This window comes from Calypte anna, chromosome 3 (assembly GCF_003957555.1).
Source record: "Calypte anna isolate BGI_N300 chromosome 3, bCalAnn1_v1.p, whole genome shotgun sequence".
Classification (NCBI taxonomy): domain Eukaryota; kingdom Metazoa; phylum Chordata; class Aves; order Apodiformes; family Trochilidae; genus Calypte; species Calypte anna.
The window spans coordinates 19,010,810-19,036,489 of NC_044246.1; the positions used below are offsets into that span (position 1 = coordinate 19,010,810).

Sequence of the window (25,680 nt, forward strand, 5' to 3'; positions counted from 1 at the left end):
AAGATCATGTGAGAACAGCTGCTTGGAGAAAACAGTTACATACCTTATGTAAACAAGTGTCCACTACCCAATTGCACACTTTTTCCAGGTCATCTGATACTTCAAGTCTAGACTTAACAAATTCACAGAGCTCTTCATTGCTCATTACATCCCAGATTCCATCACAAGCCAAGATGATAAACTCATCTTCTTCTGCCCTTAATATTTCACAAACCTCAGGCTCTGGAGAAACAAGTTGTTCTGTAGGGCCTTTACCATCAACGCATTTGTAGTCATAGTCCCCCAGAGCTCGAGAAACTGCCAACGAACCATTAACACGCTGAATCATTACACTGCCTCCTGCATTCTGGATTCGCTCTTTCTCCCTTGGGTTGCAAGGTTTGTGATCCTGTGTTGAAAAACAGACTTGTCCATTCCTATAGAGGACAGCACGTGAATCACCACAATTTATAAAGTATACATGCTCAGGTGAAATCATAACTCCCACTGCAGTTGAGCCACTTCTGTCCATCCCATTTCTGAGGTCTGAGAAATTGCGCATATACTCATCAATTTTCAAAAAGCCAGTTCTGATTCCACTCTTGACATTTTCCACTGAAGGTTCAAGAGCAGATCCAGGTTTTTCTGTTGCCCTAAAGTCTTCATTGTTAGTGATGTGTTCTAATAAGTGCGTGGAGCAATAATTTGCAACACGAGATCCTGCGTGCCCATCATAGACAGCAAAAAAGGACCAGTCCTCTAAGCCATGGGGAATACCTACAACAGCTGTGTGAGCATCTTCCATTTCCACTCTCCATCCCTGCATACTGCTGAGGCCATATCGCAAGCCATTCCCTGCACCATGATCATTATGCTTTTCAGTTTTTGGTTTATCCAAAAATGCACCCATGTTTATGCAATAATGAATCTGAAAAACAGAGAAGAAAAGCCTTATAAATAAGACCAACACTCCACATAAACTTTGTTCTCCCTTTCCTGTGGTTCTTCTTTCTGAAACAAGTGATAAAGCATACGTATGTGCAAAAGTCAACAACTGTAGTGGGGGGGAAAAGTAATTATTTCATGACACGAATAAAGTGTGGACTTACAGATCTGTTTGCATTTTTTAGTGGTGTATTGAGCCTCTTAAAAGAGCCACTTCATCAAAATAAAAGGCTTTCCATAACAGGGCAGAGTAGTTCACTTACCTTTGCAGCCCTGACACTTTTATCATCCTCTGCAGAAACTAATTTATGCTGAAAAAACAACAACCCTATGATTGCTAATCTCTTTTCATTTTTTTTTGTGGCATGAAAAGCTAATACTTAATAAATACAGACTAACTGGTCTCACTGGCTTTGTGCATACTGTGCTACTTCTGTATTCTTGTACAGCACAGCAAAAGTGACAATAGGGGAATGCAGAACATCTGCCAAAGGGAACAAGAAGGAAAATCCCAATTCAATCCAAGAAAATACCTCGCAGGATTATCTTCATAAATTATTCTTAGTCCTTTATAAAGCACTATTTCCATTTTTACCATCTCTAGAAGACGTTTATGTGTTTACACAATTCTAAGCTCAAAGACTCTTGGAACTGGATTTGAAAATGTATCCAGTTACAGGAGATATGAGGCATGAGAGGAATATAATCCACTGAAATGTAGAAGTTCTTCAATATTTGGAAACTTGCTTCAAAATACATGAAAAAGAACCATTTACAAAGAGCAAGCTTGTAGGTAAAATGTGAGTAAACTATGTTAATATGACTCACATATGAGTAAACTATGTGGACATCTGACTCCCTTCTCCTATACTAGACTCCCTTACAATTTACCAAATCATCAGCAAACACATTCGTTAATCCAAAGATCCCACAGTAGTTTCCTGAGATTTTAAGAAACTCAGATATTGGAAGCTCTGATCATGCTAAAAATGACTGCCCAATTAGTGACTGGATGTGAAAATTAATAGCAACTTTCTTCCAGAAAGAATTTGAGGGAATTCTGCTATGACTGATCCTAAGAAGTCACTAGGTCTCTGACGCTCTAGTACTCACTCACCAAGCCTACAGAGTCATGATAATCTAGCTCTGATTTAAGAATTTAAAACCAAGTCAGAAAAAAATTAAGAAATCATTACCTTTGCCATCCCTCTCACACAAACACACTTTCAGCACACACAGCTTACTCTGACAGGACAGATGAGAACAGTGCAATCAAATATGGAAGAGATCACAGTTATATGCTGCATCCTCCCTTTTTAAGGTATACTTCTGGACTTTTCTCCAATAATTCAAGGTTCACACTATACCTCTTGAAGTGTCAAGAATCTCCAACATTCTACAGATCCTGAAAGTTTGTTCAGTTATGTCTCTTTTGAACTGGATATCTCCCATTCTTACTTTAATAGAAATTTAGACACTTTCCCAAATACCACAGCAACTCCTTATCTAGTTGGCTTTACTTTGATTTTACTGCCCATCTTAATTCAGGTTTAATGGCCTTTGATTCAGGTGCTACTAACATTATGCAAAAGGAGCAATGTGGTTCAGTAAGAAACTGAACATCATGTAACTTGATGTACTTCTTTTAAAAAAAAGGAAAAATTGAGAGAAAGAACCTGGTTAAGTGAAATTAACTGAAAAATGCCAGAATTTAAATAGCTCTTAAACATTTGAGTACTACACTATGCTCTAAATAAGAGTCTTCGAAGTACCTGTTCTGACATGGAATAAAACACTGATAAGATTGTAGGTTTAGAAAAATGTCTAGATTTCTTAAAACAGTCAGCTAGAAATTGAGGTTTTGCACAGACAGCATAAACACTAACACTGTGTATTTACTCCCCTGCTTCAGCTGTGAGGTATCATCATGATTTTTAATCACTTCTCATTTACTGAGGAGCTCTATGCTTGTTTAACAGTTGTCTCTATATACTAATTTTCTGCTACCAGGAAGTCTGATATTTTAACACAAGCTTTGTGTTTAGTAAACTGCCTTAAGTAGGCATTAAAAAATAATCGTGTGACAAAAAGAAAAGCATCCTGAGACCTTTTTGCTCTCCAAAATTGACATTCCATGTACTAGGTACACATCCTGAGCTGTGGAATCTATAGTGACACAAAATTAAGAAAATATGCTCAAAGGTTGTTGCCAATTTGATTTTACTCCCTTATAAACATCAAAATAGCCCTGAAGCTGGATTTCAAGAAGCAAAACCAAAAATAGCATTTACACAGTTAATGTCACATCTAATACAGGAAAGCAAGTTACAGAATGACTTCAAACACATATCTCTAACGCTCTCAGAATGCTTTGACTTTGAACAACCTCAAGATTCATTAAGCCCTTTAGAACACAAACTATCCATCCTAAACTTCCCACATTTTCCCCATTAGTTCAATTTTATATTGCCTAGAGTATCGTGCACAAGAAATCACAAATATTATCCTTATTCTTTATCCCTGTATTCACCATCCACTGGCTTCTCACTATATTATCTGTCATAGCAAAGATGAAGATAAAATAACTACATCACCTTATGTTATGCATTGTAAGCTTCACACTGTATGTAATCTGCAAGTGAAAGTAGTAAGCTACAGTCTACTCACAACTATTTGCATTATTTTTCCTTTTTCATCTGAAAAGTCTTCTTGCAACATTGTGAATCAGTGGAAGCAACGTATTGCTATAGAAACGAGGTACTCATAACTAAGGCATACAAGATGCTTTTCACAACCTATTCACCTCAAAAGACCTGCTTTCACTTTGAACATACAAACAAAAAAAAAAGCCACCAACCCAACCTGTGCACAATGATGTCATAAAACCAAAGCAAGTGCTCTCAGTAACATGTTCTCAGTTAAGAGCTGAACAAGTTCCACATAGTTCAATAGTTCAATAACATCAGTAAAGGAGATTTCGTGGAAGGATTTTAATAGTTGATGACTACTCGTTCACAAGGTACACACAATATAAGGTTATTTCTAAAATGCACACCAACATTCTTACTAGTAATGTTTAACAGAGGACTGAAATGGTACCAAAATGACAAGTCCTTTATTCCAACACTTTATTCCATGTACAAGTCCTTTAAGTCTTTATGTTCTTAAAATCAAAAGTGTGTTAGAACTCATGTGACTGAATATGGAAAAACATCAAAACCTATCACCTAACTGCAAAAGCCTGTGAGCTCAGCATTGAGTGTTGTTTTATACATACATAAACATATACACACATTAGTACTTTTAAAATAAACCACCAGAAGTACATGCTCTGCACCTTAGCTTTACCTATTTCATAAGTAGCTTTGCTCCTTACAGCACAGGAGTACAAAAGTAAAAATAAAGATTACTCAAGATTATATTCTTGATATTCCAAATATCCTTTTCAGTATTACAAATCCGTAACGAAGGATGCAGAGATCAACTCCCAGTCTGTTAAGAAAATTAGGAATGAACTTATGGCTGGTCCTATAAAAGACACCAAACACGGAGAAGAAATCTGTCACCATTTGTATTACATAGACTATATACAATAGCAACTAAAGACCAGCTGAAAAGTCAAGACTTCAAGATTTCAGTGGGCACAAAAGACAAAAAAAGCAACTTCAATGACTCACTGAAACACATTTTTAATCAAAGTGATCAGTGATAGTAAGGCATAAAAAAAGACCTGAAATGGATGAATGCTCATTCTATTAAAAAATGAAGTTTATAACAGTAATAACATTTATCATTTAAAAAATACTAGGAAGTAACAAAAGGTAACAAACAAATAACACAGCATACCTGTAATTACAGCATACTCCTCCTATCAGGTGTTAGAAACAAATGTAATTCAAACTTCATACCTACAGTGCCAAACAACTATCTCTAGCAATAAACTCAGATGTTTATTTACTTATGTACAAATTAGTTAACTAAATCAGATATTTTAATGACATTTGTGGTGTCATACCAAACTTTATTGTTTTAGTAAAGCAGGCTTAAAACAAAATATCCCCAAAAACCAAACACACCAAAATGCAAACAGAAAACCCCCAGAAACAAAAAAACAACCCAAACACAACAACAAAATACTACTTGATTTCTCCAAAACTAAATGTTACAAAAAGAAAACAGGTTCCACTGAAAAACAGCACCCTGGTACTCACATCTAGTTTTGCTCCTCAATGTCTCCAGCTAATCAGTAAGCAGAACCGAGCGCCTAAAACTGGGACTCAGCCAAACTGACCTAAAAAACCCTACAGAAGGCAAAGCCTACCACTGGTCTAACCTGCAATTTCTCTCTTAATTTTAAGCACACTGGGTTAGATATAAGTCAATCTTAACACAAGCACCTATATAACATTTAAGTCAGGTCAGAATTCACTAATTACAGAATCACGAAACAATTCATGTTGAAAGAAAGAGACCTCTAAAGTTTACCTAGTCCAAAACTCCATTCAAAGTTCAATCAATATGATATCCAAAACCAAAGATGGCTCAAGATGTTCAAATCCTTGTCAAGTTTAACATTTCCAAGGATGGGGATTTCATATCCTCTAAGCAATCAGTTAATTTTCACTACATTCATAATGAAAACAACTCACAGCAATGTAATGTGATTTTTGCATTCTAATTTTTTCATAACAAATGTCTTGGAAGATTATACATCTACTTTCTCTATATCCTCCCACTATATAGTTGGAAGACAGCATCTCAGTCCACCTGTTGGCTTTTTCCTCCTCCAAACTCAAGAAACTCAGTTCTCATGTCTTCTCACACACCACACTCTCCATCCTCCTCTGCTCAACTTGCTCCACTATGTCTGTCCTTCTTGTACTGGGGGCCCAATGCACCACACTATATTCCAGATTGACTCTCATCAGTTGCAAAATAATCACTTATCACAACATGCTGGATAAACCTTTTCTAATATGGTCAAACTTCCATCTACAAACACACTGCTCCCTAATGTGCAACTCGGTTATCTTTGTTGTCTGCCAGGACTCTGCACTTATTTTTCTGCAAAGGTCATTCCTAGAGAGCAATCACTGAGCCTGTATTGAGGGACAGTTACAGTCTTGCAGGTACATGACTTGATTAAACTTCCTGAGTTTATCATTAGATCGTTTGTGCAGCCTGTCAAGATCTTTCTACCTAGTGTTAAGGCCAACCCTTTCTCTTAGTGACTGCTCCCTACAGCATGGTATCAGATGTGCTCTGAGTGATTGGGTAGTCAGTTTCCACTGTTTCATTTGTTAATGAAGGCTACATTATGCTTTCTCAACAGTCAAAACTTCTCAACATTTCTTAAGGGATTTAAATCATTAAGCCCTGACCCTCTTTGTAGAGCATCTCTCAGTCTTAAATGAAAACACAGCAGAGGAGCTGATGAAGTGTCTGCTTTCAGCTAACAATTCACTTACAGTTTTAATCAAAGTGTGTAAGCTCAAATATTCAGCACTTCTCCAGCCTTTGAGATTTAATTTTCAAAGACCCTCATTCTAAATAAAATTTAATTGCCTTTCGAGAAAACAATGTAATTTCCTTCTAGTGAAAATATTTACTCCACGTAAGACTATTAGCTGAAACTTTCAAAACTCTAAAAGACCATGCCTACTGTAATTCCCAAAACTTCCTTGGGAATGAAGAAGGTTTAAGTTATCAGTCATGCTCCTATGATGCCCTTCATTCAGTAGCCTTCCCACATCTAAGAAAAATAAAAGAATAAAAATGAAATTTTTAAAAAGTCAATCATCTGGTAAGTGCCAATAATCACCAAGGCTCAAAGGCTTTTGGAAGACCTTTCAAGAGGAAAAAAACCAGACTCCCACCCCTCATGACAACAGGAGAAACTGAATCTAATCAATATGCTGCTAAAGCAGCAGCTCTAGCCACCACTCTATTGTACACTTTTTGTCTCTGGTTTTAAATCAATAGCTAAGCCATTTCCAAGAGTTCAGGGTTGTGAGTCTCTAACAAAAGCTGACATCCCTTTCCCAGTGGAAAAACCTAACCCAAGGCCTATTTTTCTGAAATCCTAAAACATTGTTCTTTGATGTTTCTTCACTGAAACAAATCCTGTATGAGGCCCTTATCTCATAAACGGGAAACATAAGCAATAATTCAGGCTCAGGTAACCAAAGACATCTACCCTTTTGAAGTATGGAAGTACAAAGAACAAAGCCATGTCCTCTGGCATGAAAAAAAAAAAAAAAATATGATCAGGAAGTACCCTTTTCCCCACAGCTATACAGTGAATATAAGGCAAATAGTAAAGAGTCTTAAAAACAGACGTGTAAGTTTTAATCTATCTGCTTAAAAGAAAAAGAGCCACACACACTGATTTTCTCCCAAGATCTACTTATAATATGGCAAACAGTTCTTGCTGAGTTACAGATATCCATTATTTTCTACTGCATCAGAAAGGGGAAATATGTAGCTACTTTAAAAAAAACTATACTCCTTTCCATATGGCTTTATATTCAACAGGCAGAGATATTTATTTGCTGGTTGTCATGAAGGCAGCCAAAATGTAATTAGATTATAAAGGCCTGAAAGCCATAATCAAAATTTTTGTAACTACTATAAAATAATTTTCAGATCACATGTCAGTTTCTACAACAACATTATAACTAGACTATTACCTTGATGGCTGACAGACCCAATGTCAATAACCTATCATTTCATACAATAAGAAAGGTCCAACATCAATCTTTTGGGCTTAGGTCATAAAAGCATATTGTAAAATGTCTCTTCCTCAGAAGGATTCACTCAACAGGCCAGTCATTTTTAATAAGTCAGTGCTGAAGAAAAGAACCAGCGCCAAGAGTTTCCTGTTACAAAGTGCATGTGCTCCTGCTGCAAAAAATAAGAATGACATTTCAAAAAAGAAAACTGCACTAGATATTAAAAACATAGTGACAAATAACAAAAAGTACCTGCAACAAACACTATTAAAGCTTATAGAAGGAGCAGGAAAAAACAACATCTCGTTTAAGTAAAAAATTCAAAATGTATTATTAGGAGGAAACTCCTCTGTCTCCATCCGTCACTCTCTCTAGAGTGTACCTGTACGTGAAGACACATACATAGATAGTTTGGAATTTGTGAAGGTTCCCCATACCCTTCAATTTTCACAAGAAACTGAATGACAATATTGCCAATAATGCTTTACTATTCTTGTGTTTACCTACAATATACTACTACCATACTATCACCATAGTTACATTATACCATTTATACTATATATCTACTAAATAAAAGTTCATTTAATGGGTGAAATCAGCTTTAAAGTTGTGTGTGGTTTTTGACCGCAGAAAACTTGATATTGCTTTTGACCTAGAGACCATAAAAGTGATAAGACTACATAAATTTACATTAGGTAAATAGTTAATGAATTTTTGAGCAAGATCTCTACTTGAAGTTTGACTATAACATCTACTATGTAGCCACAAGGAATGTAAGAATGACATCTGAATATTTAACTTTCACTTTAAAAAGACGTACATAAAAGGACAGTGATTACCACTTGCTGCAGGGTTCATTTGTTTTGAGGGTTGTTGTTTTGGTTTGGTTTTAAAGTATGTGGCCATGGGAGTCACTATCAGGAAGCCTCTCAACTGACCAAAGATACTGACAAACAAATTAAGTATTAATACAAATCTAATATAGTGCCATCAAAAACTTTTCCCTCCAGGATAACATAAGAGAAGCACAATAGAATTTCAAACAAGGATTATTGCAAGTTATCCCTATCATCAGGTACAAAATGTGCCAACATGAAACTATAGCTGTAACTTTCAAACAAATTTCTACAACTTTCAACAAATCTCTATTGTTACATCAGTCGAAGAAAAAGAAACATTAAAACCAAACACACAACACACAGGCTCTACATTTAAACTTGCAGGTTAAAAAGATGAAGATCTGAGAATGTGCTTCTGCTACTTTAAACTAGCCTGGAGGTACAAAACAATCCCAGGCATAATTTAACACTGCAGATTCACACCTATTTCAGTGTCACTAGCAATACCTAAAAACATTTTCTGTCTTCCTCTGCCTAAGCTACTCAACACTACATCGTGCTAGCAATTTCTTTCCTTTCAGAACTGCTGGCTGAGATGGTTTTTGCCCTTACTCTTTGAACAGTTTCATGGAAGAAGTGCAAAGTTAGCTTTAGTATTTTGAAACTGTGGCATTGATAGCAGTGGGTTTGGAAGCCAGCAGCTTATACAGCAGATTCAAGGAGGCAGTAACCTTCAACAGTGAAGGCAGTGGGACATTACAGAAAGGAACACCAGGAGCTAGTTTAGGAGTTACAACCTAGTTAAAACTAGCAAAAAACATGTATGTCAGTGGTCTTTCCAGAGGTTCCTTTCATATTTTGCTTCCTCGTACCTTACTAAAACATGAATGAAGTTGGGTAGCAGCAGAAGTTCTAGATCAGCTTATGTGGCCACCACCTGTGGCTGGTCACATCTCATAGACAAGTTGCATTATTCTATGCTGTAGGTTCTTCTTTTCCTGCAATGGAGTTTGGTAGGTGCCAAGTCAGAGATCATACATCAGATACTAAAGGTGAACGTAAAAGAAAACATAGAAGTGGACTGAATCTATCTAGAGCCATCAGTGCCCAAGTTGATGCACTTTACAGTCATCAAGCCTTTATCATGCAGCATGACCCCTACCTAAGTTACAGAAGTAAGCGTTTTGTGGCCAAATGAAAGCTTAAAAAAAGAGTATGCAAATTTCTTAGCTACACACAATTCTGTGCTTGCCAGTGAGACTTCTGAGAGCAAGCAGCACTTAGTTCACTTTGGCACCACAGCTAGGGACTTACTGAAGAAGAACGCAGTGTCATTCTCAGTATGAAACACACTACTGTAGTTAAATCTCTTCATTAATGTCACTTGTCTTTGTTTTCCAGGTAACAACTTCAGATTTTCTTTATCAAAATTTCCTCCAACCACTATGAAGCCTGGGAAATTAAATCCCTGTTATCTACAAACAGTTTACCTAAGTTACACATTAACCATACAAAAAGTGATATATAAAATAAAGCAATACCCAAGCTGGTTCACCAAGTGCAACAATACTGGGCCCAGACAGTGCAAAACAAAGAGACTATTGCTTCTAGCACCTCTATGGGAACAAAATGAAGACTGAAGTCTGTAAGTGCCAATTTAGCTCTGTGTAAGACAGTATTCATGCTCTTGTACCATCTTCTTGAAGTTTGGAGTTTGATGTAAGGAGTGAAAAGGGACTAGCTGAATAACTAGTTGGTTATTCAGGTCTAATAATGTTCCAGTTGCATTTTGTCCTTAACTCAAACTCTGAAACTAGGCATGGCTTTATTATACCACCCAGAAGACTCCACTGTACTCTTGTTTATCCCTTCTGCTCACATTCTGACAAGATTTATATCCTATTACATTAATTGTAATTCCTTTTGTTTGCCTGTATCCACTCATACTTCCTGTAGCTAATAAGCATGTTCTCTCACTTCTTTACTGGGCTATTCAAAACAAATGCATGTGTGTCATCTGTATAATACAAAGCACTGACCTAGTATAAAACTGATCCTTCCCTAATACAGTTTACAATTATTTATATGAAGAATTTTTTTGGGGTTGGTTCTCTAAATTCAGTAAGAGACCAACCATTTTGAGTTAAATTTAGTTTGCTTCTTTTCAATCATCACTCTAACCACCAGCAATGAGGTTTTAATAAAAGAAGATTTTGTAGAAAGAGAACACATGTTTAGCTAATACACCACTGGTATTAAAAGCAAAGAATTTTAATCATTAGCATGAAGCAGTATATGACTAAAAATTAGTTCTCCCTCATTCTAAATGTATACATAGGCAATTGCTTTTCTTACCTTTTTCAGTGTTTGTTTACTAAAAGCTTCAGATGCATTTTGTGAGATTAGGGCAGCAATGAATCACCACATCATATCAATAAATTGTTCCTAAGCAGGTCTGAAAAAACAGATTAAGTGTTCTGCAGCAGGTCTGCATAACCACAATAAACCACTAAACCATTGATTTACATAATTGAGGGGTAACTTGGTGATTCACAAATCTGAGGAAGTCAGACTCAAGGGTTGGGCTACATGAGTGCTAAAGGTCCATTCCAACATAAATTAGTCAATGACTTGCACTATATAAGAATTGTGCCTTTTTTTTCATCTTGTTCCATCACTGCAAATTAAATACAGACATTCAGTCAAGACAAAGACAACAAAACCTAACTCACAACACAAACACATTTGAACCTTTCTTTCATTGTAGCAGCAGAACAATCTACGCTACCTCTAAGGCAGGCACCTGTCACTGACCCATGTATTATCCAGCTTCAGAGTAAGACATATTAGTCTGCTTGATATCAGCAGTCCAGACACTTGTCCTGCCACCACTGACAAACAGCCTAAGGCAAGCAACCCTTCCTGTCAAAGACAGTAAAATATGAAATTAAGACTGAAAAGCCTTAACTTGACCATAATACTACAGATTCAGCATATGCAAGAAAGCTATACCAGGAATATTCATTAAACAAAAAACCAACCAACCATAAATAAATTATTCAGAAACATTCAAACCAAAATATGCAATCTCTGACAGGTGTGGTGATGTGAGGGACTTTTTTATTTATGTAGCTCTGTAGCACTGAATTTATAATTAAAAAAAACAGTCTGAGTAAAAGAACACAGATTTTTTAGTTCCCTACCCAAAAGTTGAGAAGACAGCAACTAAGTAGTGGGACAAGAGTTATTGCCATCACTGTCAGGTAAAGTTACCATGGTAAACCAGAAGCCAAAACATTTTCACTGACCTGGAAGACATCAACCTTTCCCCTTGAAAAGATAATTCAAGAGTTGAAGCTACAGTGGACATGTAACAATAATTTAGAGATTTCCTGTAACTGATTAAAAAAGGTAACTTAAGCAGTACTGTGGCTATTAGTGCATTTAAGGAAGTACAGACCTTGAGGAGGAAAAATGCCATACACATAGATGGTAAGCTGACCTCAACACATGGTGGCAAAATACTTCATGACTTTTACTAACTGACACTATATTGTCTTTTGTTTCAGAAAATACCCCTTTAAAATCTGGGTCAGGACACATTTAGGTGTGTAAAAATTTACTACATTTTTTCCAATTATTAGCAGTGCTTTGTCCAACACCAGAGATAAGCTGTACTTTATATTACATTTTTTCCCCTGTTAAAAATACAATTAAGCAAAATTCAAATGCATTTAAAGAAGACAAATATATCCTCTGTATCTGTTCTGGAATTTCTCTCAAATTGTTGGCCAGTTACATAATGCAAACCAAACCACAGTCAAAGCACAAGCGATTACACCTTCCCACAAATTTCTGAGTGGCAGAATTTGTTCTTACCTGTAACTGCAACCTTGTCAAGGTTCTAGTTCAGTGCTGAAAGAATTAGTTTACATTCCTGCTGCAAATAACAGAACTGACTTGCAAAACCTTGAGATAACAGTACAGGACACAACATCTGCTTTATTTTGGTATTTCCTGAAAAAGAAACAAAGAAAGTAGTTAGCTACTCCAGAGGGTTTACAACAGATTTCTACATAAAACTTAGGAAAAAGTTTTTCCTAAATAAAAGTGCTTGAACTAATGCTACCTTCAGATGTCAAAAGACCTTTCACTACACTCTCTAAACATTATATTAAATCTTCATACTAACAAAGAATCAAGACTCCCCCCTCCTTATTTTCTTCACAGTACTAGCATTGAAGTTTACTATCTGTCATTCAAGTTCCTAAATTCAGTAATGGAAAGAATAGTTTTTGCATACCTGTTAACATAACAGTGTTATTTGTTTAATCTTAATAATCTGATCAAATGACTGACTATACTCCTTGAGTCTCTGACAAGACCTGAACCCAGCAAAGACAATATGAAAGCTCTTCACTCTGCTTTCTGAGATGTAAAAATGCATAAGAGTTTAAAACAAGCAATAAACTTCAGCTGCAAAAACATTTCAGCTCCTCTGAAATAGGAATCATGTTTCTTTCAAAGTAGTTTCTATAAAACTAACCATAAATTCAGCTTAAAATGCAGATCTAGCATATACATGCATCTGAATTTAGTTATCTACAAAAGCATCCAGGGGCTCTACCCATTGTTTTGAACAGGATGCAAATGCCCGAATTCCTTCATGGATCAGAGACTACATATTTAATCTTAAACTACCACATCTTGCAAAAGTTACCAGGACAGTACACTGGTAGAAGGAAGAATTCTGGGCAATGGCCAGCTCTGTCTGGGGCATGAGGCAAAGAGAAGACTTATTGTCTAACACTGATGATTTAAAACTGATTACAGCACTCTGATGAGCTGTATGAGTGAGAAAGGGGACTTCCTGCAGACCTTGACTTCAAGTCCACTGATTGAAGAATGGAGCTGTGACATTTCATTATGGTTTGCTTCTTATAAACATTGACTAGTTTTTCAATAACCAAAAAGTGTCATAAGCAAAAGAAGGAAAACTTTGCTACATTTTGAAGAACTGTCAGACAAGTAAGCTTAATGCCTGTATGGTTACACTGCTGCAAACCTTGTGTTTTACTCAACACTCTTAGACACTAGAAGTGGATGGATCATTAAATGAGTCAAACTAAGCCAGAAGCAGTCCATTACTTTCTGCCACTCGAGCTCTCTGAATCAGCTTGGGAAATGCAGGAGCAGACAAGTGCCAATGCCAGAAATGCAGAACCAGCAACTGCTGTGGATTCAGACTTGCTCAGAATATCGAAAAACTACACCTTAAGTAGCACCCACTAAATCATTAATGAATTTTGAAGGAGTATTTTGAAAGGTCTGGACAGCAAGTATCCTAAATCACCTCACTGGAATACATGGCAAAAACCTCTAAAGTTAAAAAGTTTATCACTAAAAAAGTTGTTTCCACAACTTCAGGAAAAAGAACAAAACACAAGTAGTGCAGATTCACAAAGTTGCACAAAAGAGCTTAATTCTATCTTCTTCAACACACCAGTAACTAGGGCATGAATACAGGATGTGTGACCAGAGCATAACTTCTTTTAAGCACTCTGTCTCAATGTCAGAACATCCCCTTAACTAGAAAGGTACAGGGTGTTTGCAAGTAGAAGTTCAAGAGATTCAGTTCTGCTGCTGCTACTCCAGCAGCCTTTAGAAGTGGCTGACTCAGAAAAGCAGATCAGAAGATGAGCATTATGCTCACCAGAAGCAAGAGGCTTGACCCATCCCAAATACTTCTGCTCTACAAAGGATGTGGGAGCATTCATCAGACAAGGGGAACTTTTAGCCTATAGACAGGTTGCTTACAGTAGGGCAGACTGAAAGGTATTTTGGGCTAAGAGCATCTTATCCAATATACTCTTAAGTACACAAATTCTATCTACACTAATTCTCAGAAAAGAGAAATGCAGTTTTCAGTGTCCCAAACCACAGAAACATCTTAAAGCTTTGGGCTAACAAGCTACTATATCCAGCCCCCAATAAGCTGTGCACAGAAAATGCTCACATACACAAATGAAATGGACTTATCCAGACTGTTAATCATAAATTACATAACAAGAATAAAGCTGAATGATTCCTATTAAAGGCTTAACAAAATTATAAGATAAGCATTTTATTCAGGCTCCTTAGACCTTTGGAGTACATAAACACTGAATATTTGAGTAAGACTAAAGTAGTTCAGTGAACTTTTATAAATTTTGCTACTAAAACACCAGTACCCAACGGTAGAACCATTTTTTAATTGAGCAAAACAGAAGTATTTCTTGACTAATTAAGAATTTGACTTTCACCATGCTTACAGCATTTTCTTCAGAAGGGAAGGACTATGCTGCCAAAGCCAACATAAGTAAATCACTGCCTAAGAACTAAACACAATACTCAAAAGTAAGCTCATGAAAAAAATGAAAGTCAAGAAAAACCTGAGAAACCCTACAGTGCCATTTTACATCATTTACTTGGGCATCCAGTGCTTGTCTTCCTGATAATTAAATACATAAATAATAACCCTGTTGGCAAAACACTAATGAGCTTTAAGCTGAATCCTAATGTTTAAACCAGACAAACCCCACATCATCCATTCCCTTGCAAGTTTCCAGACTGCAATCAGCAAAGAACCAGAAAAATGCTGCTCCACAACCAGCTACAGCTATGACCTTTTACAGATAACCAAATTACTGCTGCTCTAAAAGAAGTGAACAATCCAAGCAACCCACTCCCTGAACATCAACAGAAAGAGCTATAATCTAATGTGTCATGATTGAACTTATGACATCACAATAACACCACTGCCAATATCATCTCCCCCGGAATTGTAAACTGGTTCGTACAGAAGACAGAAAAGATTTTGCAGAAGTAAAAGATACTAGGAGGGAGAAGGAAAAAAGCAACAATGTCAGCTTACCACAAGTTAACTAGTACACTGCAACCTCCAATTGCATGTTCCCAACATACAGTAAACATGAGATAACATCTCGCTCCTAAAAGAGGCATTCATTAGGCTGCCTGGTTTTTCTGGGAACTTAAGAACACATACTAAGGGAGTGTCCTAGCTGGGCTGCAAGTTTATGCAGTTGTTTTTCCTAGTCTACATATATGACAAAGCCCAAACTAAACCAAGTTAATTTCTGTGCAGTTACCCAAGACAAAGTAAAGGGAAAGTTGGACGTTCTTTGCAATAAAAGGATACTCAGCGGTTCTTTCTCTCCATTTTCTGAATGGTTCTTGGTTTTATACAAAAACATTGCAGATCAACCAAGAACAGGTTAAATCTTGATTCGTATTTTTGTGGGTGTGTGTTTTTGTTTGTTGTTCCCCCCCTCTCCTTCTTCAAATGTGGGAGCTCCATTAAAATGTTAATTATTTCAACAATTAAAGGAAGGATGATGAGCAGAAGTTCAAAACTAAAAACTTTATTAAGTACTTGATTCTTCCTGCAGCAGCTGAACTAATATTATGGGTTTGTAAAAAGTACAGTAATATCTTTCCACCATATTTTTAGAAATAACATCAAGGTTTCTTAAAAAGTTAAATGCTTGAAATAAATTTGCATGGGGCCATGGTGAAAATACGGTTCAGCAGTTTGAAGTTTGCCATTCAAACTTTTATTGCCAGTGGTAAATTGAACTATTCAAAGCTGCATTTCCATCAGGAACACTTGAATTTTACAGCAGTCAAAAAGCTTGATAATAGTATGGGCTTAGCACTCTTATTAATTCTATACCTTTAAATATCACCTCACAAATGCCAGACTTAAAACTACAACATTGGAAAACTGCCTTTTTATACATATAGAAGGAAGTTACATAAGCTATTCTGAACCTTTTCCTGCAGACCTTTTTAATACACGTCTTTAATTCCTAAGTTCTCTGTGATTCTCTTTTATGTAAGTTTTAGATCAGTACATTCACATTATATATGTAGATGTCTTGGCAGCAGTGGTCTTTTAAGTAGTATTTGCTCTCAGCAAGTTGTTCCTGTTTCCATGTTAATGTTTTGTTGCTCAGCCACATAGATACGCTATGCTGGTACAAGTGAATGCCTGAAGCACAGACTGCTCATCTAGCTGATGAGCAACTCAAACTCTCTTGAATTATACAAGCAGAAGATAAAGGAACACCAAAAGCAAGCCTTAGTACAATTCAGAATGCATATAAGCAATCTACATTTGCCTATTAGGAGATTGCTGGCAAGCACCTACTCCTTCCCCTCTTCTGTAACAGATCACAGTTATGCTTCTCAGGAAGAGAAATATGAAATCATCTCACAACCAGTTATGCTGGACACCTTTACAAACATCCAGTTTCAGGAAAGCTGAAGAGAAAGACTACTTAACAGGCTTCAGTAAAAATATACAAGTACAAAACTTTTTCACTTTCAGTTATCTGGTCTCTAGCTGAACTAAGAAGTATCTTCTGGAGTGAAAAACCTGTTCCATTTATAGGTTAGCATTCTTTCACCAAAAATCTCAAAACTACAAAGAAGGATTATAAGCACAGGACTTCTGCTTTGGACAAGCAAACAAACTTTCCAGAGAAGAGCTTCTGAAAGTCTCTGAATAGCTTTACTCATATCTTACATTACAGCTACAGTGTAAGCCAAGTTCTAGTGATGCATTATGGCTTCCACAACAGTCCAGGAGATGCAGATTGAGAAAAAAGTGTTCATATTCTGCATGGGTTTCTGCTTCTTCTTTTTCTTAATGCAAAGGCCAAGGTCTATGAACATCCATCTTCCTGACAGGGATTCAAAATTCCAGCTCAGACACAGGCAATAGGCAACTATTACTGAACTGTCCATATTTTGAGCACATTCCTGTGGTGCTTCCCCATGAAATAAATGTACTATCATCTTACTAGTTAGAATATCTAGGCAGCAACCACTAATGAGTTCATCTGAAGCCATCTGTCCATTTGTTGCCTCTGTAAACATCTGGTCTTCAAATAAATGTTTAAAAAAATGTCACTCCAGGTGGATTAAATTTTGTAAATATCTATTTGCTAGAAACAAGCAGAAATCACAACCTGAACACTGGTTAAATGTTCTGAGAAAGAATCTACCACACCTGTCATCTGATAACTTTACTGGCCACATCTATTCGAAAGTCCCCTGGGCTGAAACAGCATGTCCCTAGACCACACTTCACAAAGAAGTGAGCTGTCTCATCCACTACTGTAGCTGACTTAAAAGCATCCAGAGTCTGTCATTCCCCAGAACAGAAAGGTATTAACAAGCAATGTTTCAGGAGTAAGCTTGCAAATAAAAACTTTATTATGCAGCAGAAGAGGCTTAGCCCTTTCTTGCTGAGCCTTTTAAGAAACCCTCTTAAAACCATAAAGAACTCTTACAGAAGCAGTTGCCAGGAAAATCAGGAAAACATCAGATTTCAGATTGGTTAATTCTGTAGCAAGTATGTGCATTTGGACAATAAAAAACTTCACAGTCATGAACTTCGAAACATTGTAAGATAAAGAAGAAACCTGTCATAATTCTCTACTTCTATTGTTAAGACAGCAAAGGTGACTGAGCTCCAAACGTTAAGGTGCTCTAGCTGCAAGATATAGTAAGGAAGTTTGATAGTTTCCAAAGGACTGATATCACAGTGAGTCTCCCAAAGGAAATGCTCACAAAGGAGAAGAGCAGATTCACTGAAGGGTGATACCTTGGTTTCTACTTCTCTAAAATAGTGTTCACTCATTTTTAAGACAGCTAACAGCTAGAGTTCCCAAGAGGTAGTTTTCATCTGGGTGGAGAATCTCACCCTAGCACCAAGTGGCTAGCAGTAAATTCAGAACAAGTCAGCTTTTGAATTAAGTCCTGCTACTACCATTGAAGCCAATAAGTAGGTTTTTTTATCTTTACATCACACCCTATATTGCTATTGCTCCGGAAAAACAAACAAACAAAACCCCCCCACAAAAAAAAAGGCAAACACAACCCTGCTTCTGCAACATGTTTCTGCAACATGTTGCTCTGTACAGATCTTGTATTTGGAGCAAATATCCCACAAGGGATTCTCAAAGGCACAACAGTATCCCATTTTGACTATCAGGGCAATTAAGCCATTACAATATATGCATATGAACTAATTACATTTTTCTCCCCATCTTGAATACATGCAATGTTACGCGGTACCATGTGTGTATCAAAAAAATTTAAGTAATTTAAACTCCAAAGTGGAATAAAAAATGAGCAAAAATATGAAAATAACATTACATTGGTCAGCACCAGGTACAGAAAATACAGTAAGAACTCCTTAACATTGGTATGTTTGACAGTGGCAAAAATCAAATTATATCAAATTTATACAGGACAGGAAGAAGGGGTTTTTTTTTTAATTTCTTTATATATGATAGTGCTGATTAGGGGAAGGACTGCCACACTGCAAAAATATAAGGTTCTTATTCGTCCTTCATCTTCTCAGGCTAAGTCTTCAGAGACAAATGAAGACATGAAAAACATTGGATGCTGCTGATGATCCTGTGCAGATATTTGCAGGAGGCTGAATTCTATGCCACGCTATTTAACCTCTTGGATCTATTTGTGGTTTTTTAGCCATTTTACCACTTCCTATGTTTATACACAAAAGGAATTACTAAATGCAAAAAAAGTCATTCAACACCACAATAAAATCACTAGTATATTCAAGTCAATACTATAAAAAAAACAAACCAGTACTACAAGCTGCCAAATATTAACACTTACCACACTACAGCATTTTAACATTCACTGCAAAGCACACAACTTGGAAAGATAATTCAAGCATCTGTTTTGCCAACAGCCTACACACATGAAGTCTTCCAAAAAGATTTCATTAATTGAAATCTTTTTTTAAAAAATATAGGAACTGAAGACTCCTAAACAGGAATTAAGATAGTTATTTTTTATGCCTATGACAGTTTTAGAACACTTTTTTTCCCCTTAGTCTCTTCCACACTTAAAATATTTTTCTACCTATTATAAAAGTTAAGAAAGTAATAGTACTACATTAGTATGAAGCAAATAAGCACTTAGAAATGTGAAGACATCTTAAATTTAAGAGGGTCTGTTTGCTTAGAAACCCTCTACCTTTTTGCCAACAGAGATTTATCATCTTCCCAAATCAACCCAATTGAAATTATTTGGTTCATGTCAAATAAGGCATATCTAAAAGCATTTCAAACAAGCTATAAACAAATGCTTAAGCAGCTGATCCTACATGATATGTAATGATATGCTGCCATACTGCAACAGGATCAATATGCCTGTAATAACATGATACACACTATTTGATCCACAGTAAATTACAGAAGTTGGTTTTGGATCACAGATTACTTGCCAGACAACTTCAGTGAACACACTAGTCTCCTCTGCACTTTTATAAAACATACTCTACTTTTCCATCAGACTAGAGAAGCTTTAAGTAAAATTCTGAAGTCTTAAAAAAATTATCATCTCTAGGAACTGCACAGTGAAGCAAATTTCATCTGTTTTTTTTTCTGGCAGCCATCTCCAGTATAATTTCCTAGACACATTGAATCTTTTTAGGTGCCTGCACTGAGTCTATCTGAACTGCTTCACTTGCCAATGAGGAGTACCTGGCAAGAAGCAGCCATCTGCCAACTTGCAAGCTTAAATCTCAAAGTTTTGTCCAACCAGTACTGCAACTTCAGTTTCACTTAAACGAGTTCGACTCAATTTTTCAAACTCCTTTGATTTGCAATATATATTTCAATGTTGAAGTTTCTATCTACTGAGTAAAATCTGGTTCTATTTTGTCACTATGCAAATATCACGATATGTTCCAAACTATACCTGCAAAAGATATTACTCCAAGAGTAATTTTATCAATAATAGTGTTAAAATTAACATGCAGATAAGACCATGCCAGTTTTTAAGAGATCAATATTAGAGACTTAAGGGCAGTACTTAAGGGCATTGCAGGCAGTCAGTACAGTAATAGGAGGTCTACATAGACTTGACAGCAAAAGGGATTCCAGGAAGCAGGCATGTTAATAATTCAACACTCATTTGATGCTATTCATCAAGTCAGACACGAGCTGCAGGCAAATTTGGATAACACCAATTAAGACACCATCGAGAGCCACCAAAGGTCACTGCTTCTGTGCCCTGCTGGCTGCAAGAGATGCCTTTGCTGGGCACTGAATGGTGATGGGGACATCGTAGCACAAAGCTGCATAAAAGAACATATTAATTGTAGAAAGGGGGCAGACACCCTACTCAGACTCCAAAGCAACATGGTAAGATATTTTAAAACAATTTATATCTTCCAAAATGTGCACCTCAATCTTATCACTTGACTATATCTAAGTCTTAGCCTGCATGTATTCTGTACTAGGTTTAACAAACTACGTGGACTAAACTGGATGTCCATATAAAGAAAAATAGTATCAAGGCTCACAAAGAAATACCCAAGTACTCAGGCTTTTGCAGAATGACAACTTAAGGAATCTGATAGATTTAGCAGTTTAAAAAGGAAAGTATACATGCATCTTGGGGATTACACAGATAATTCAGTAAAACATACTATATTAAAACCAGAACCAAACAGTTACAACAAATTAAAAATAAGAATAGTAGACTGATCTATGCCTTCAAACAGGTGATGAATTCAGCAGAAATGCCAATTTCAGCAGGTCTCCACCCTCCCAAAATTGAAGATCTACCAGTTGGCAGCCAGCTGCCTAAACTAACTCCTAATTGTACTTCTCAGCCCAAAACCAGTTCCTTCATCCTTCCAAGTTACTCCATGAGAATGTCTCTTTTGTAGCTGCATTTTATGGCCTTGTGTCCCCTTCTTACATTACCACCCAGGGAATGGATAGCGATGTGCCTCTGTTCTTCTGAACCAGTTTTTTAATTTCTCCCTTTGATTACCATGAACTTGATGTGAGCCCAGCCAACAGGACAGTCCAACAACATTCCCCACAACTGCTCACACTGGACAGAATTCCACTTTGTCTGCTAGACTTTATACCACTAGTCCTCATTACATCTTCCACTCTTTCCTGAGGACAGTGTGGGAATGGCAACAGTTCCTACCACTTGGACTGGTGCTCTAACCTGCAAACATATGACAATTGTATAGGTGCTTGAAGCTATGGCTTTATTCAAAGAAATGCATCTACCATTCTTTCCAAAATGCAGCAATCCTGCCCTGTGGCTTCCAATTATTTCCTGGTATTTTTAAATTGACTGGAAATGTCACTCAAGAGCTATAATACTACATTCATAGAAATATTACTAAAGGCTCAGCACAAGACCTTAAAACAATCTAGAAAAAGTTACTAAGACATAGCCAATTTAGTAAGACATGCCATTTTATATCATGCAATTTAGTGTACCAGTTTTAGAAGTGGGAACACCAATGCCACCCAAAAGACAGCTTTGCACAGTAAACATGAGCTCCATGTAGTGACCTACTTAACTACTGCAGTTAAGAAACACAGCCAGAGCTATCTTATATACCTCTGCTCACTAGTGTATTTCCATAGAATGATGCAGAAATATTTAATACATAATAAATATTCATAATACGCAGAAGAAGCCAAGAAGCAAGAAGCCAAGAATTCAGAAACAGTACCATTTTGCAAGCTTCAGTGTTTATGCTTTTTGTCATCAGATCATGGACAATTTTTACAGTCTTACCTTAAATGTAGCACTAAAGTCAAAATTCTTCCAGATTTTTGTCCTTCTGATACAGATTCACTTTAGAAACTCTTCCTTGCATATTAGGGGTGAATAAAGCAGAAGAGCCTTTGAGTCTGAAAGTAGAAAGATGGAAGAATTGACCAATTCAACACAATATTCAATAAAATCTGTAGGTCAAGAACTGCTTTGCAGCAACTTCTAGACTGAAACTTATCATACACAATACTGGAAGTGGTCAAGCTAATTAAGAAATTCCTACTTGTCTAAGGTAATGCAGCAGAAGTTCATGTAAATGCCTTTCACTTGTTAGACATGAAAGTATAGTGTGATATAAGCTACACCACTGAATGGCAATTACTTGCAAATAAAACCCTACTGTCAGTATGTATCACCTTGACAGAGGTGTAAGCAAATCCATTTCCAGACCAGGAATATGCACAGCCACATGACAAGACAGGATGCATACACTTATGCCTGTGCATACAGGTTGGAAAAGTCTGGCATAATAATGCAAACATTTACAATATATCCAGATCCCAGACTCAAAGGAAAAGACTAAGAGTAGATATTCAAACTTATTCTAAAGTACAGAAATCATGACAAAAAAGCCTGTTACTAGCCACCACAAATTTCTTCTAAAGCAAAAGCAGTAACAAACCTGACCAACAAAATTATCTTGGTTATGAGTAAGAAACAGGGCTGCTTTTTGCACAAAGGCATGAGAGGGTTTACCAGTGAAAGCCACCATGAGGAAAGAATACCAGTAGAGAACTAGTGGAGAGTGAATCTGACTACAGCATTCTCCATTTTGGAGATGTCAACATGCAGCATCCAGGAGAGTTGCTTCTCTTCATAGGCCTGGGCAAAGAAGAAGGTGAATCGGCCTCAGAGAAACTGAGATCTAGTCTCTTTCCCCAGGATATTTTTCTCTCCTCAGTAAATTCAAACAACAAATGCTCTACAAATTGCTTTGTTTTACTACAAGAACAACAGGTGAAGGCAAGTGGGAAACAAGACATACCCTATCGTACATACATCACTATAAAGTTCTAACACTCCTTTTTCAACACCAAGAAATAATATTTTTCATTCTTTTCTTAGAGGAAAAGAGCTTATTCAATGAATATACTCTGCTTATCCAATAGGTAGATTTTGAATAACTACTGCTTAATATAAAAAAGTCAACAAGACTATAGCAGTACAAAGACAAAAAATAGCAAGTCACAAAAGACCCTTAAGGAGCTCCAGTTGCAACTACGATCCAGGCAGCCACCATCAGCCATCCTTTGATATGACTCTTCACAAGTTTTCACTCATCTAGTCATCCTCCTATTCAGACTGCAAATAGGAGTATACTGTGGGACACTGTAAAAGCCTTGCTAAGGTTAAAGTAAAAAACATTCACTGCTCTTCCCTCAGCTGAAGGCCTAGTCATTTGACAGAAGTTAATCAGGTTGGTCAAGCATGACTGACCCTTAGTAGAGTCATGCGAGATATTTCCAGTCACTTGTGTTCAGAAATAATCTCTGAAATTCAGATCACTTACAACTTTTCAGGTGGCTTGATTTTCTCCCAGACTATATTGAAAGAAAACCTACTTTACTGAAATCTCTAAACTTGAACAAATTCAGGAACAGTTGGTACCTGACAAACAACCACAAACTCTAGTCTCTACCAGCTAGGAGATAATGTATATTTCACCCTAAATACTTTACTCCCTTTGCAGTTGCCCCAAACTTAGGCTTGAAGCAGGGAGTAAATATGATACTTAAGCTCCACAATGCCACCACCATAGCAGATGAATAGAGACAGATCTCTTATCCCCTAAGGGAATTTGCAAACATGACAGAAAAACAGCTTGACTGGCTCAGGAACTTTTTTACTAACTCCTCACTGTGACCTTTGCTACGTAAAGTTTTGGTTTCTGCTGTATTCTCACATGCCTACAGAATAAAGATATTCTTGTCAGCAAGCACTGATACTTAATTAAAACCCGAATGACTGCTGTGAAGGGAGTCATATCAACATCCACAGGAAGGCTGTACATTTGGAGAAAATCCAAGTGAAGGAAGAGATGGGCATTTTTTATTTAGTTATAGCAGAGGTTTTACCATCAAGATTTAATTGCATGTTCTTTTACTGGTGGCTGGTGACACTGCTAACACTGTCACAAGTTACATGACTTCAAGTATCATCTTTTCTTCAGTGTTCAAAGTAAATTTAGGACTTCCATTCAACAAAATAGGCCATCAAACATCCAAATCATTAGTGTTAATAACCAATGGTAATAGCTACCCACCCTGAAAGAGCCTAGTTTGAAGCATCTCCAGGTGCATTCTTACAAGAAGTTAGGGTAAGCTAGACTGGCAACTGTTGTAATCCCACCACCCATCGTACACACTTTCCACTCCAACTTTTTCAATCAGTAGTTGCTCTCATATCCTCACACAATGAGCAGATCCAACAAGCTAAAAGAAAATCTCAGCAATACATACCAAACATACAGAATCACAGAACTGTCACAGTTGGAAAATACCTCTAAGATCACCACATACAACTGCCAACATCCTCCCCAGTAAAATATATATCAATACCTGTATCACGAGCATGTCCTGAAGTGCCTCATCTACATGTTTTTTAAATGCTTCCAGGGCTGGTGATTCCACCACGTCCCTGGGTGGTCTGTTCCAAAGCCTAACTACTCTCTCCATAAATAAATTCTTCTTCATATCTAGTCTAAACCTCTCCTGGTGCAACTTCAGGCCATTTCCTCTTGTGCTATCACTGTTCACTTGAGAGAAGAGGCCAGCACCACCTCCCTACAACCTCCTTTCAGGTAGTTGTAGAGAGCAATAAGCTCTCCTCAGTCTCCTCCAAACTAAACACTCCCAGTTTTCTCAGCCTCTTCTCATAGGACTTGTTCACCAGACCTTTCACACAACAAGTAACTCCCTCACCATGAGATGAGACACAGACAAGTACCAGCATGACAGCAAAGATGAGCACATGGTCCCAGACAGAAGAGTGCAGAAATCCAGCAGCACTAACATATTTAGCTAATTGTATGAGAATCTCTTCCTTAAAATTGGATTGTGAGTGGTTCCAGAAGCACGTTTGCTGCAGAGACCTCTCTTTTCTGTACCATATCAACACTGACTGAAAAGTGGTGAAAAAACAGATTATGCTAGAGGACCTTTAACTAAAAAGATGCATACTAAATGTTCACCAACTAAGTAGCATATAGCAGAAAGCTGTTTGGGTTGAGCGAATGAACTCCCCAAAAGGAAGAGATAAGAACAAAGCTGCATTGTGTATATCAAGCGAGCCATCTTCCAAGATGGTACATCCATTTTTTTTCAACAGCTGCAAAAAAGTAACAACAGTGTTTGGCTGACAAAGGAAGCAGAGGTATAGAGTGCTCAGTGCTGTCACTGAGGGAGCGTAAGATTTAATGACGAGAATCCAACATGTAAGAAATTCAGAATTGAAAATTCAGCTACAACCGAAATACTTCTTTAAGTGTGCTG

The 25,680-nt window shown here is 37.0% G+C and overlaps 1 protein-coding gene across 10 annotated transcripts in view; it reads right to left on the reverse strand.

Annotated features, from left to right (window-relative positions):
- Positions 1–25,680, reverse strand: part of PPM1B (protein phosphatase, Mg2+/Mn2+ dependent 1B) — a 60,657-nt gene that overhangs the window by 22,457 nt on the left and 12,520 nt on the right. For 8 of the 10 annotated variants that reach the window (XM_030446763.1, XM_030446761.1, XM_030446762.1 and 5 more), the window contains exons 2-4: positions 22,151–22,266; positions 12,374–12,511; positions 44–907 (exon numbers count right to left, since the gene is read on the reverse strand). In XM_030446763.1, coding sequence (XP_030302623.1) covers positions 44–889 — 846 coding nt within the window. In that variant the 5' untranslated portion in view covers positions 890–907; positions 12,374–12,511; positions 22,151–22,266. The remainder of the gene's footprint in view (positions 1–43; positions 908–12,373; positions 12,512–22,150; positions 22,267–25,680) is intronic. The other 2 variants (XM_030446764.1, XM_030446758.1) reach the window with 2 other exon arrangements.